This window comes from Haemaphysalis longicornis, unplaced genomic scaffold (genome assembly GCF_048455015.1).
Source record: "Haemaphysalis longicornis isolate Haplotype H1 unplaced genomic scaffold, Haemaphysalis longicornis Haplotype H1 scaffold_53, whole genome shotgun sequence".
Lineage (NCBI taxonomy): Eukaryota > Metazoa > Arthropoda > Arachnida > Ixodida > Ixodidae > Haemaphysalis > Haemaphysalis longicornis.
Window position 1 is genome coordinate 191,207 of NW_027526389.1, and position 15,795 is coordinate 207,001.

The following is a 15,795-nucleotide window of genomic DNA, read 5'->3' on the forward strand; positions in this document are numbered from 1 at the left end:
GCCAAGCCAGCAACCGAAGCTGTGTGTGTGTTGTAAACGCGGTGGCTTCGCAATGAAATGCGGCGTTGTGCTTCTGTGGGTGGATAGTGCTTCCCATGCTCTGTATTATCTTTCTCGAGCGACGTACGACTCAACCTCACATCAGGTATGTGCAGTGTGCATAGCTAAAAGCCTTCTCGGCTTGCGCGCCAGAGTTAAGTGACTTGCTGTTCGTCCCCGCAAACCGCACGCGAGCTTAGTGCCTAATTTACGACGGGCGGGAGGAGGAAAACAACCGATCGCCTGTCAATCGCGGTTCAGACTTGCAACGCATGTTGTGACGTTGTGTTCGTTCGAAACGAGTCTCTGGATTGTTTGAACTTGAATAAAATGTATGCGTCAAACCCCGGCATTCGGTTCAAGGCGGTCTCTGCGATTGCACGAAAGTGCCACGGGGCTTAAACACTTTCTTTATGGAACGTACTCAGGTAAGAGAATATTCATGGCATGTTATGGCCCTGTTGCATTCAATACTAACGGCAAATCGTTTGTTTACAATTGTTTGGATAGTCGTAAAATATCCAAGCACTCCGGCACTCCGCTAGCAGATCAGCCGGCGATTCATTTCGCAAAACATTCGACAGATGGCGCCGTAAGCATTAGCGTGTCGCTACGCAAAACTGATGAGACGCTCTACTACATGGAGGAAAGAAAAGCTTAGGAGAGGCCCTGACGTCACACCCAGCGCAGCCGGAAACGCCATTTCTGTAAGTCGAATGGCGGACCATTGGCCCTGCATGCCATTGGCGGACTCTTTTTGCCTCTCTCTCTCTCGGTGCACCTTCTCCGCCTCCTCCGTCCTGTATCGCCTCTCTTGTCGTCTGCATCTGCCAGCGCCGAGCCGGCGGAAATCAGCTGATAGGCAGATAGAAGGCCGTTTTGCAGCGCGTGACCGTGAACCTAAACGCGCGGTTACACTGTTACACGTCTTCAGTGTGGCCGCAGCAGGTTTGCGAAGCGGCTCGCTCTAACAATGCCGCAATGCTCGGTGCCAGGCTGCAAGTCGCGATCGGTACCCAAGGAATTGGGCGTCACTTTCCACCGGTTGGTGCATCATTCCGCTGACAAGTATTGCTGTACATTGGTGTGCATTCATCCTTTGTTTGCAATCGCCACCGTTTATAGGTTGCCAAGCGATGGAGAACGCCGCAAACAGTGGGCGAACGCCGTGCGGCTACCGGACTGGAAAGTGCCAAAGTTTGCGTTGCAGTTTCACTGGCAATCCCAGAGATGACTAGTCAATTAAACGGCCGTTCTATATATATAGGTAAGCAGTACTTCATGCAGATTTCACGCTAAAAAATTGTGGAATGTTTTTACCGTTGTTCGCGTGCCTTAATTCGATAGAATTTTTTGCGAAGGAGGAGGAGGAGCAGCAGGAGGAGGAGGCAAAACGTTTTATTGAGTAAAAAAAAAAATGAGAGGGTGGGTGGCGTCAATAAACTTTTTTTCGCCAAGTTTCAACTTGTCTCAGTGTCAATAAATTCAAGGTGATATCAGTTGAAAACGTTCATACACTAACCTCGCAGTATGAAGCGTTGAAAAGCGAAATCCAGAGCGAGACCACAAAAAGATCCAGATCCAGCACTCTTCCAGTCAACAGACGGACACCTACTAAGGTAATAGGACGATGGAATTATATCAACTGGGAATCTACCTTGCAAAAGCACTGCCGCGCATTGCCGGCCTAGCAAACTGTATATTGCAGCGGCGATAACCAAAAAATTGAGTTGCGAATCGTTCGGTTGCAAGTCGCCTACGTACTGCACACCGTGTATCACTTCCCGAAAATCTACCAGACGGGTGACCCGCCGCGGTGGCTCAGTGGCTAAGGCGTTGCGCTGCTGAGCACGAGGTCGCGGGTTCGTTTCCCGGCCGCGGCGGCCGCTTTTCTGATGGAGGCGAAAAGCAAAAACGCCCGTGTGTACGAGATTTCCGCGCACGATAAAGATCCCCAGGTGGTCAAAATTAATCCGGAGCCCTCCACTACGGCGCGCCTCAACGCCTGCGTTGCGTCGGCGCGTTAAACCCTACAATCAATCAATCAATCAACCAGACGGGCGTCCGCGCGTACGACGGGACGGCGCGTTCACGATATCTGCACTTCAATAGGCGCGTCGTGATCGCGACCGGAGCAATAGCTTGACGCGGTACAAGGTGCACTTGCAAGTAGAAATTAAATGACATATTCACATCGGCGCAGCTGTCGCAACTCGCAGCATCCTTTTCGAGTTCCGCAAGACCACAGCGCAGCAAAGCGAAGCAGCAATCTTCGCAATCGGACGACAAGGCAGGCGCTGCCTTTCCTCCATGACTGGCGAACGGCGGGCGGGCTGTTGCTAGGACGCCGTTGCTAACGCGACTTACAATGGCCGCCGAAAACACGTGACTTCCTCCACACTTTTGCCAATGCGCGGGGATAGCTGGGGGCCTCTCCTAAGCTTTTTTTTCCTCCATGCTCTACTAAAACTCCTCTTGCGGTGTTCACGTAGCGTGACGCAGAAAATTAGCGTTTACCGCGCCCAAAGGCAACAAACGCTGTTCTAAAACTCTCTATTATTGGATTTGCTGCGTCGCTACAGAGAGTGTTTTTCGTCGAACTCAAAACTACATCAGACACCTCTAGCGAAGCACCGAATAATAACCGAAGATGGAGCCCGACCCACCCGACAGTCACCGTACCGCGTCACTTAACACGAACGGGAAGCCATCCGGACTCAAGTCGACCGCATGCTCAGCGACGACATTATACAGCCATCGAAAAACCCATGGGCTCCGCTCGTCGTACTCGTGAAGAAAAAAGACGGCACATTAAGGTTCTGTGTTGATTACCGGCGACTGAACAAAAAATCCAAAAATGACGCCTACCTCTTCTCCCGAATCGGCGACGCCCTCGACCACCTCTGCCATGAGAAGTACATCTCATCGAAGGATCTAAAGACCGGCTACTGGCAAATTGAAGTGGACGAGAGAGACCGAGAGAAGACTGCATTCCTAACCCCGGACGGCGTATACGAGTTAAAAATGATGCCGTTTGGGTTGTGATGCCGTTTGCGCCGTTGATGCCGTTGGCGCCAGCAACGTTTCAAAGAGTCATGGACACTGTGCTTGCTGGCCTGAGGTGGCACACCTGCCTCGTATACCTCGACGACATTGTGGTATTCGTCCGGACTTTCGACGGACACCTTGCAAGGTTGGAGTCTGTACTCGAGGCTATTCGCACGTCGTGGTTAACGCTGAAGCCTGAAAAGTGCCGTTTCGTGTACAAGGAACTCAAGTTTTTAGGCCACGTCGTCAACGCCACCCGGTTATCCAACGTCATCCGTCATCCCACAACACGTTTAATGAATGGAAAGCAAACTGAGTACATTCAAAGAAACATCTAAACTACACCACACCTCAATAAAACACCTACAAGTGGAGGAAGCATCCCAACTTATCACGGCACACATCCTCGAGTCCGCCGAAAAGTCCATTCCCCACACCTCGGGTGCCCCGCGCAACCAGAGGAGGCCGTGGTGGAATGAGTATTGTAGGCGGGCGCGAGAGGCTCAGAACAAGGCGCGGGGTATCCTCCGTGGGTACCCCACGTCGGATAATATCTAATTTCTTTTAAACGGGCAGAACCTCTGGGAACCGGTTTGCGTCATGAGGCGAAAAGGGAGAGTTGGCGCGCCTTCCTCACTTCCATCAACTCATACTCAGACACAAAAAGTCTGGACACGAATACGAAAATTGAAAGGGCAACAAACACAAAGCCTGCCCCTTGTAAGTACTAAAGGGGACACACTCGTAGACCAGGGTAAAATACTCGCACAACACTTCCAACACGTGTCCCCCTCAGCACATTACACTAACACTTTCATGCAACACAAAACATCTGCAGAGGAAAAGCCCTTACATGACAAAGACAAATAAAAAAATTCTTACAACTCCGAATTCACAATCCATGAGTTGAGGGCTGCACTGAGCACGTGCAAACCTTCACCTACAGGGGCAGATAAGATTACATATACCATAATACAGTACCTACACCGAGACACTCTTGAGAGACTCCTACACCTCTACAACCAAATATTGCTTTCGGGGCAGCTTCCAAGGTCTTGGAGGGAGGCCATTGTAGTGGCTTTACTGAAGAAATGGAAGGACCCTTTCTCTCCCGCTAGCTATCGACTCATTGCCCTGATTAGCTGCCTGTGCAAGCTTCTCAAGAAAATGAGCAACAAGAGAATCATGGATTTCTTAGAGTACAATGGTCTTCTCGAGAGCGTCAGGCTGGCGTCAGGGTAGGGAGGTCCACCAACGATCAACTGGTTGCGTTCGAAATATATATAAAGATGCCTTCGTTCACAAACAGTTCGTTGTTACGGTGTTTTTCGACATCGAAAAGGCCTATAACACCGCTTGGCGTTACGGCATACTTAGTGACCTCAACTCATTGGGTGTTTCGGGTAACATGCTAAGCACCCTTATTAGTTACATGTCGAAGAGAACGTTTTGAGTGAGAGTCGGTAGTGCACTTTCAAAGGTTCACGTGCAAGAAAATTATATGCCGCAAGGTGGTGTGTTGAGCTGCACTCTTTTCATAATTAGGATGAGCTCTCTTGGGAAGATATTGCCACCTACAATTTCTTATTCCACGTATGTATATAACGCCCAGAATTCCTTTAAATCATGCAATATGTCATTCTGCGAACATAACGTCCAGCTTGGCGTCAAGAAACGTGCAGTCTGGGCTGACAAGAATGGTTTTAGACTTAACCCTGGGAAAACCTCTGGCGTTGTGTTCTCCAGGAAGCGTGGGGTCCGTGCCGACCCAGACATTAGTCTTAATGGTGTGTCCGTTCCTGTGAACAAGGAGCACAAGTGTTTAGGTTTTGTATGTGACCACAAATTCACATTCATTCCCCACATCAAGGAAATTAAGCATAAATATCTCAAAACAATAAATATCCTTAAGGTCCTCTCACACCAATGGTATGGTGCCGACAAAGAACCCCTGCTACGCCTGTATACTGCTTTGGTTGGGTCTCGTTGGGACTATGGCAGTGTGGTCATGGGCCGACGACTAAAATAGCGTTGCGAATGCTTGACCCAGTGCTACACTTGGGGCTACGTCTTGCGTCGGGTGCTTTCGCACTGGCCCGGTCCAAACTTTGTATGTCGAGTGTAACAAGTGCAATCTTGAGAACCAAGGACGTACATGGACTTGCTTTATGCTCTTAAAATTTCATCGCTGAATAACCATCCTTTTTATCCTGTCTTTAACAATACATCCACATCTCTGCTGTCTGTAAATCGCCCATCCGTTCCTGTGCCCTTTTCGCTTAGAGTGAGAGAGTCAGCCTCGGATCTCAGCGCTTCGTTTTAAGATGTGTACAGATTATCCTTTTCAGACATTCTACCGCCTTGGCAAGTTCGCCCTGTGTCTTGTGACTTTTCTTTAGGAAACTTGTTAGAAATGGGGTACCACGAGCTGCAATACTGCAGCATTTTCTGTGTCCGCATTTTAAATACCCACATGCAGAATTTTACAGTGACGCTTCTAAAACCTCCATTATGGTGTACTGCGCTGCTCATGGTCCGAATTTTAATGTAGCCAGAACCATGATCATACACACAACGATTTGTTTAACATAAGCGTATGAAACTTTACTCATTGTGCAGCACATCCTTGAAAATCAATGTCCCAATTCCATCATCTATACGTATTATTTGAGTGTCGTTCGTGCACTATCATCGCACAAGCCCCCCAAGAACCAAATAGTTAATCATGTGTTCAACACCATTATGTTGGTTTATGCGCAAAAGCATGAGCTGCTGCTCTGCTGGGTCAAAGGACACTCTGGGATCGCTGGAAAGAAGTTGGCGGACGAGAGGACCGCTGCTGATGCATTTGGGAACACAGTAGACGTAACAACGGTACCCTATACAGACCTCAAGCCACACATAAGACAACACTTGCGCAGAACATGACAAACACACTGGAATGAACAGAGAGACAAGAAACTACATGTAATAAAGCCACACTTGGGCAGGTGCACAGCTGACTTACAGAAGAGACACACGGAAGTTGCCTTGGCTAGGCTACAGATAGGGCACAGCCATGCAACGCACTCGTATCTGCTCACGGAATCTTCAAGGCCCCAGTGCAGCAGGTGCGGAGAGGCCCCATCCGTAGTTCAAATACTCATTCAACGCACGGCGCTCGACACCACACAACGCAAACATTTTCCTGAACTGTACGGACAACACATCTGGCTACACCTGTCACACTTCTCACTTCTTTGCTGACAACCTAATGTTTTTTAACAAGCGTGCCTTTCAGTTTTTATTAGACGTCAAGTTTTTACAGCTTCTTTTTTATCATGCATAATCATCCTGGCAATATCATGCATAATCATCACCGGCCATGTTCATGCATTCGCTGCACTTTTGTTTTTACTGAGACAATTTAGTATTTAATTGCACATCTGTCCTCTACAAACAACTTTGGCTTTGTCGCTGTTTGCCCTTGATGGCTTTTCGCCATTAAACTCAAGCCATCATCATCATCAATGGTGACAGAGGAATCATAGCGAAATTTATAAATATTCAGTCATTGCCAAAATGAGCACAGAGTCGTGCATTGTGTCCTCTTTTTTGGTATAATAAACATCAAAGAGATCCGAAACCAGTGCCTTTGCTTCTTTCCACACGTTAAATTTGGCCTAAGAAAACCTTGAACTTACATGATTCGCAGTGAGTGGAAACATGCCAAAACGCCTCATTGCTTAGAAGGAAAGAAGGAAGAAAGCAACCTCGATTGAGAAAGGATGGCCGAAAGCCGCAGGGGAAAAGTGAGTGCACGGAGGGCGTAATAATGCCCAGCCATGGAAGCCGTACAGACGAAGCTGCGGAGTGCGGTCAATTATCCTTGACGCGCCAGAAGGGCCGAATTTATTCTTGGTATGAGTGATCCCCCGCAGGGCGGTGTTGTTTAGAAACATATTTGTGACAAATTTACTTAGAGAGAAATAGGATATAGACCTCCAGAGTTGAGAACAGCACATCTTAGATCACTAGCAATCCCTGGCCCCAAACTGCTTGGCATGCTTCTTTTCGCACCTATTTTTTGCTTTAAGCTTGATATAAATTTGCCTGCAGCTTCAATCTATGCTTCTGTGAGTGAATTTGACACGTTTAATTTAATCAACACGACTGACAACACAGGACCGGAGCAGTTGGAGGTTAATGGGAGAGAACTTCGTCCTGTAGTGGACCTGAGTTGGATGATGATGATGATGAAAAAGACTGACTATACTTTTTTATGCATGTAATATCAGCCTTCCTTTTACTTTTTGTCCTTCAATAGTGTTTAACTTAAGTGGAGCATGAAGCACTATAAATGCTGATAGTTATGGTTATCGAGATCACACTTACAACTAATGGAAAAGAAACCGAAGTTGTCAGTACAAAGGGAATCACTGCTTTTTATATGCCTCAGTTTATTCATGTTTAGTGGCAGCAATAAAAAAGAAAATTTTAAACCACTTGTCTATTTAAATGCATGTCAACGTATTTAGTTTCCTTATCACCCATTTCTGTACATTTTATTTCCTTCAATTTCGTACAAAACTTGTCTTCCGTGTCTCACGCACAGGAGGGTCTTTTCTGCAAAAATTGAGAGCGATGCGGTAAAGCTGACAAAGGACCCCTGAAAAGACAAGCCACGGTTATTAGTTTCCCTACCCCAATTTATTAACTTTGGATGTCCTTGGTTTCCTACTAAACTTGTTCTTAAGTTTCTCATTCACTGGAGTTACTTCTGTGCTCAAATTCAGAATTCTGCGGTTAAGCTGACACAAGGCCCTCAACACTTTTCTTACCGCAGAAAAGTGACTGGTTATTAGGGGTCTAAAGAAACATTTTTTCGGGCTAAACGTATTCATTAGGCACATAGTGAAGTGACACCAAATGCAGATGATTCAAAGCCCTTTCCAACAACACCAGTTTTATTAACGTCCCCATTATTATTCATTGCGCAGAATAATTATCAAAATCACACCTTTTTTCTATATGTTATAAAATTGAAAAAGTGTTCACAAACCAGGTCGTGGAAAAAATTTAGAATATGCATTTTGTATGTGCACATTTAAATAACCTCTCCTAGGAAAAAATTGAGTTCCGAAAATACGCCGTCAGATACAGAAAAAAATGTTAGCACGCGTGGTGCCCACACTTCTTGGTGAAGGAAACGGTGGGTGAGGCTAAGAATGCTGCAAGAACCTTTGCAATGGAAGTCTGAACTTTCCGGCCCATGTAAAATGGTGTACTAGGCACAGATGACACTGACCACCCAACCAAACAATTGCACTAGTTCATTTAGTGCACTCAAAATGCCTTTCAGGATGCATTTATTGTAGGATCTACCAGAGCCTTTTTTTCTTAGATTGTAGAGAGAGAGAGAGAGAGAGAGAGATAGATGGATGAATGGAGGGATGGTGGATGGACGGTCGGACGGATATATATATATATATATATATATATATATATATATATATATATTGTAGAACAGAGACGTACGGGACGAGGGATTCCGTAAGGACACATATCAAAGTTGCAGTCCTTATTGCCAGTGCTGTTTGGCGTTTTTAACAGTGCTTTATAGTGCCGAATGAAGTATGATGGCCTTTTTTTATGCAGGAATAAATAATTGAAAATTCAAGTCGAGAAAAAATGCGCCGTTTTTTCCGGAAGCGGGAATCGAACCCACAACCTCCGCATAACGCGTGCGGTGCTCTACCATTGAGCTAGTTCCGCGGCGACTCCCCTCTCGACTATACAGCGGGGTTTTGTATTTACGACTGCTCAGAGCCCGGTCAACTAGCGCCGTCCCTCGACCACCGCGGGAAGACGTAGAACGTCTTTTTCCCAGCGGCCGCACGTAAGACGTGGTCGGAAGTCGGGGATAGCCAAAGGCATTTGAGACTGCTGAAGCCAGAACCCTCGTAATGCATTTTGTAGAACAGAGACGTACGGGACGAGGGATTCCGTAAGGACACATATCAAAGTTGCAGTCCTTATTGCCAGTGCTGTTTGGCGTTTTTAACAGTGCTTTATAGTGCCGAATGAAGTATGATTGCCTTTTTTTTTCTTTTTTTTATGCAGGAATAAATAATTGAAAATTCAAGTTGAGAAAAAATGCGCCGTTTTTTCCGGAAGCGGGAATCGAACCCACAACCTCCGCATAACGCGTGCGGTGCTCTACCATTGAGCTAGTTCCGCGGCGACTCCCCTCTCGACTATACAGCGGGGTTTTGTATATACGACTGCTCAGAGCCCGGTCAACTAGCGCCGTTCGGCACTATAAAGCACTGTTAAAAACGCCAAACAGCACTGGCAATAAGGACTGCAACTTTGATATGTGTCCTTACGGAATCCCTCGTCCCGTACGTCTCTGTTCTACAAAATGCATTACGAGGGTTCTGGCTTCAGCAGTCTGAAATGCCTTTGGCTATCCCCGAATTCCGACCACGTCTTACGTGCGGCCGCTGGGAAAAAGACGTTCTACGTCTTCCCGCGGTGGTCGAGGGGCGGCGCTAGTTGACCGGGCTCTGAGCAGTCGTAAATACAAAACCCCGCTGTATAGTCGAGAGGGGAGTCGCCGCGGAACTAGCTCAATGGTAGAGCACCGCACGCGTTATGCGGAGGTTGTGGGTTCGATTCCCGCTTCCGGAAAAAACGGCGCATTTTTTCTCGACTTGAATTTTCAATTATTTATTCCTGCATAAAAAAAAGGCAATCATACTTCATTCGGCACTATAAAGCACTGTTAAAAACGCCAAACAGCACTGGCAATAAGGACTGCAACTTTGATATATATATATATTATATATATATATATATATATATATATATATATATATATAGTAAGGAAAATGAGGGGCTCGTTGAGGAAAATACAGAAAGATAGGTCGGCAGTCTACAACGCCAAAGGAGGCATAGGGGTGTGGTTAGGCTCTTTTCTTTTTCACTACGGTTAATTAAGTAAACATTTTTTTTAATATACAGAAGAAAGAAAGAAAACCACGCGCCCAGAGTGGGGACCGAACCCACGCCTTTCGATTACATGTCGAATGCCTTACCAGTGAAGGAGAACACAGTCGCCCAGATAGCCGAATTGGTAAGGCATTCGACATGTAATCGAAAGGCGTGGGTTCGGTCCCCACTCTGGGCGCGTGTTTTTCTTTCTTTCTTCTGTATATTAAAAAAAATGTTTACTATAAATCTATATGTAAAAAACTACCACTTCCTTCCTCATGTTTCGAACGCCATGACGTTTTACGTAGTAGACATAAAGGTAACAAGGTAACATTGGTAACAAGGTAACAAGGTAACAAAGGTAACAAGGTAACATAAAGATAACATTGTGTAAAATCCGCGCGGATATAAGGAAAGTAAAACAAACGTAAATCAGTTCTACCCTGTGAAAAGGGAAGTGCAGAGAAGCTGGCGATCTGAAGGGATTTTCTATGTTGGGATTGAGCTATATTAGGAACTTGCTGCGCTCAATTACAACGATAGTGGCGCGATCTCTACGTCAAAGAGTAAGGGTGGACATAATTCGGGAGTACAGACAATGCTGTCTCTAGTGCGCCACAGATGTAGCTTCCGAAGAGCGGGCGGTGTTGCGGACTGTTATGGGTGGGAGGGGTGAAGACGCCGCATTTGGCACTGTGTATACAGGGCTCGGAGTGGCCAGGAGTGGAAATGGAGCTGCAATCATACTCTCTTCGTATCCACAGATTGCCATGCTTCACTGTGCAACATACAACATGGAAAAGCGATCGCACAAAGACCAAGCTCACAGCGATGCCCATACCGATACTCATAAAGTGGGGTTCACCTCTAAACGTCAATTTATTGCTCGGAAGACAATTTTTCAGGGGCAAAAAACTTGTATCAGCCGCAAATTACTGTCCACAGAAGAGCGGAACAGTGGAAGGCCAACCCGCTTTTTGCTGCCATGATGTAAACAAAGAGATAATAGACGTATGACTTCGCTGAACCTGGCGTAACTATCGCCACCACCACCGCCGCCACGGCTTCGCAGCTTGGGAATGCTAGCACAGCTTGAATTAAACCTGTATATTTATAATTGTTTATGAAATATGAAAGTTACTGTCCAAAGAAAGATTAAGCGGGTTTTTGTGAAAGCTTGTGTGTGCGGTTCTCGTTCGGTTGTTCGTCACGTGGCTCTTGGCACATCCGCTGAGTCGACGTTGACGTCGTCTCTGCTGGGCCACAGGTAGGTTCCTTTTTTGAATATTTCCTCAAATATTTTCGAGGTACTAACTCGGAGACTGGTGTATTCTTTTTCTGCGTATGGCGATCTATCTATTTAGACCAACTTCGGTTTTGTCTTCAGTGTCTCTTTAAGCGCTAGCTTTGAAACTTAACCGGCGGATGTACGCCTCAGAAGAAAATGGAGGTGGGCAAAAAAATGTGGCACGGCAAATACACTAGGGGGCGCTCACTGCTGGTAAAACCAAGAACAAGTAATAGGCCCGACCACCCGACACTCCCCCACAGAGACGCTGGCTTTGCGCTTCAAGGGGGCTTTTGACAATATATCACATTTTCTCATTTTGGCTCACTTGCGAGAGCTGCATCGCGTGGATCGCATGCACCCATACGTGCAAGAATTCCTGACTAACATAAAAGCAGTGCTTTACATCGGCGAGGCAAAATCACACCCCATCATCCTGGCGAGCACAGGAACTCCACAAAGACCACTACCATAATCACTTCTACTTACTATCACCCTGACCAAAATTCCACGACGCCTTGAGGCTTTTACAAAGATAAGCATGCACTCTACGATGAAGATGTGACAGGCTCGGCGGGCAGTGGCTCGATGTGGGAAATGGAACCTTGCCTTCAAGGAGCGGTGGATGTAATCACTGAGAACGCAAATACTGTGTACACTCTTGCACCTGAAAAAATAGGAACTCCTAGGGGTATAAACAGGAAGACCCTTTAAATAGAAAACACGGCGCTAAGTTATTATAAACGAATGACAGTGAGACACGACATGCATGAACACGCATACATATGTGTCTATCGCTTCTTTCACTGTCTTTCGTCTACGTTTACGTAGCACACTCTTTTAAACTGAACACTGTACCAACTATGCCACCAGCAAGCTCTCAGGAAGACGCAAGAGAAACCCAGACCTACCGGTGAAAGTACACTCCATGGCCACACTATTTCCCCCACTCTTCAATTCAAGATGCTTTGTTTGGCCTTCCAGCAAGATCCCGGAACTCCGCTCTCATCACTCAGGTACAGCGTACTATGGATCACGAGTCTCATAAGCTGCGCAGAATCATCACGATGAAGCGCGACTTTGGGGAGAACGCGGCACTGCGTTTGGTGCAGTGCTTCATTATTTTCCGCACCACGTACGCAGTCACATTTCCTCTCCTCAACAACCACGAAGAAAGCGTCAATAAAATCATCCCAACATCATACAAGCGCACATTCTGCCTTCCCACAAACGCCTCTACTTTGCGACTATAAATCGATATCCATAATACGTCATCTAAACTAGTTCACGGACACCCCTTACAGCACCACCAATGGCTCTTTCTCACCCGTGGTTTCCGCTTGGTCCTCCCAGAATTGGGAACCATTACGTAGGCCTTTAATGGCCAACTTATAAAGCACTTCGCCCAAATTACGCTGGAACTCTTTCAAATCCACTCCTTACGCGTAAAATGCGCCCTCAACAATGTACAGCGTTAACTTGCGCGGAGGCCAGTTCGCGACAGTACCGTCATGGTGCTGACCTGGTTTTCTCAGACGAAGCGGCATACTCCTCATACCCAGCCTTCGCCTTCGCAGTAAGCCCCGCCCATGGAGGACAGGCTATCACTGGCCCTATCCAAACTCCTGTAGCAACTGAAGAGGCGGCAATTGCGCTTGTCAACTCCTCTACCCAAGCTACTACTATGGTGACGGACTTCCCACAGCCCTGTCGGCATTTCGAAGTTGAAACGGTTCATACGGCTGCCAGCGCAACGCCCTTCCACCACCACTGCAAGGGCAGATCTTGATCGTATGGACTCTAGCCCGTCTGGAAATGAGGGAACGAGATACCACACGAGCTTGCGCACGAAATAGCACGCCGCATGAAGATAGAAGATAACGACGCCTCGGACAGATGTACTTCCTTCTTGACCAGCGCGTACATGACCCAGCACATAAGTCTGGCCCAAAGCACCGTTCCCCCACCCGACCGACACCTATCGATAGAGCACGTACACTAGTACCATACCTTGTAAACAAACACATTTCTCCAACGTGAAAGTGTCTGCCACTACTCAGGAAGCCGGCCTAGTTTGAAGCAATTCACGGTTTCAATTGCGCAAAAAATGTACAAGGACTAGGAAGAAACCACAAGGACCTGCGCACTCCAAGAAATGAATTTTATTGTTCCGAAGATAGACCTATGTACCTAAAAACTGCGGTGTACAAGACCTATATACCTACAAAACTGTGTTGTACAAGTCACCCTTGCGGTGCGGGCACGTGTACAGCCGGTAAAAGGCTTGTCTATAACACAGCGTTCGTACTCTCAGCCCTATCCTGCCCCGCCGGAGCGGTATTTGAATAAAACTACTGCGGAATACTGAAGTCTTAGCCCTTCGCTTTTGCCTCCGACATGTTTGGAATGAGTATGTTTCAGCAGTTTTCGGATGTAGCTGGTTGAAGTTGAAATCGCTGTTATAGACAAGCGTTTTACCGGCTGTACATTAGAAAAACTGGAAGGTGACTTATTTTAAGAATATGGGAACATGCATAGAGTTTGAAAAGGCGTCCGTTCACTTACCTTGCCACGCAATGTAAAGAGTGGGGGGGAAGACCACATCTCGTTGAAGGCACGGTTATGTTCTTTGCACAACATATCCACATTTCGAGGTAGATTGCGGAAGCAATTTTTTTTTCTAAGTACAAAGACACGCGTGTTAGTCACAAATCTTCGGTTGTGTTGGATAAAGAAATGTCGCTGCTATCAAGTTGTTTCTAATATCGTAGTACTGCATCTGTTTGCTGTGTACGCTATAAAGCGTGTTTCGTGATGAGGGTGCCCAATTCTGTAGGTATACAGGTCTTTCTTCGAAACAATAGAATTAAATTGTTATATTGCGCACATCCTTTTGCTTTCTTCGCAGTCTTCGTACGTTCTTTACGCAATCGTAACCATGCCACTACTCAACACAAATTACCTCCCATAGCTTGCCATTTTGACGGGCGGACGGCCCCCTGTTCCACATGAATGGTCTATGCCCCTGCTACCTTCTCCCTGCACCGAATCCTTTGACCTCTCCTGAGCTCAGGAGGAGCGCCTTGAGCAGCTATTGCCTTTCGACCAGGCTCGGCTGATGTACCAGGCTGTAGCATCTGGCAAGGGATATGAGTCCTGGACTGAAGACTCGAGCCCCTGAAGAGCACATTCACTTTATGCAAATAATAAACAATTTTCTGCTTCTTCTATACACTCGAAACCAATGCGAGGTTAACATTACACATGCGTCATATATTCCTCTCGTGATGAAGACATTGGGCCAACAGAAGAGAAAAGTACATAATTGCGACAGACCTACCATTATATAAACGGGTCATAAATATTGAAATAAAATGTAAAGCTTTCTCAACTCCACATATAAGGACCTTCAAGCGTCTCCCTCAATTTATTTGATCTTAAGTTTAGGCGAACTTCGAAGTTCTTTACAGAATCAGTGGGGAGTTTTGATATGAACAGGCATATAAAAAGTGATGTACTGTTTTAGGCTAATAATAATAATCAATCAATCAACCTTTATTTTCGGTGCCCAAGAACAACCCTAGAATTTTGGTGGTGGCACACAATACAAAACAAAAAAAAACACTAAAATTAAAACGAGAAAACAAACAAAAACTATACGTACGACAGCAATAATAAAGTAAAAATAGTAACCAAAATCTCAGAAAGCAAAAAGAAAAAAAAGAACGAAGGGTCAAAAAATAAAACAAAGGCCTAGTGTTTCAAGCCATGACACTGGGCCAACGAAATGTTCAAGACACGTGAAAAAAGCAACTATACAAGAAAATATTGAATGAACATGACATAGAGTATACGTATAAAACAAAGGCTTTCTTACAAAATGTAAGGAAGTTCCGAAATAAAAAAAAAAACTTCTGCGTTACCAGCATTGGCACACAAACCTACAGATATTCAAGCAATAAAAAAACAAGGAAAACTGGAAACAAACAAGCAAAGAACACGATTTGCATAAAATAAATACGGTACATAAATTTCGAATGACATAAAGTAACTTTGATGGGACACTGAAGTGAATTTGTCAAGCTCGCGGATTTGCTTGCACTGCGTAGACTGTATTAAATTACTACACTTGTTATCGTTTACCCGGTTGATAAGTCCGTAATTATTTTATAAAGCGGAAAAGAAGAAAAACTACAATGCGTGGTCTGTGGCGGTTGCATCAAATAAAGGCTGTGACGTCGGGAGGAGGTGGCATCGTGAGTGGACGATGTCCAGGGTTAGCATTCAAACAAGTTTCGGTTTCGGTTCTGTAAAACAACATGCTTCACATCCGACGGCATCGTTGGATGGGCATTCTCGATATCTCAGTAATCGTCGTACCGCGCTTCTGCTATGCTGTCGGCTGTAATATGCTTAAGATAAGCCTACCAGGACGGCTTGGCATC

General features: G+C 46.0%; 1 protein-coding gene across 1 annotated transcript in view; it reads left to right on the top strand.

Moving 5' to 3' along the window:
* LOC144140880 (uncharacterized) overlaps window positions 1-14,531 on the top strand; it is an 88,294-nt gene extending 73,763 nt beyond the window's left edge. Inside the window, exon 6 of the mRNA XM_077672372.1 lies at window positions 14,424-14,531. Coding sequence (XP_077528498.1) covers window positions 14,424-14,531 — 108 coding nt within the window. The remainder of the gene's footprint in view (window positions 1-14,423) is intronic.
* Window positions 14,532-15,795: the final 1,264 nt, after the last annotated feature.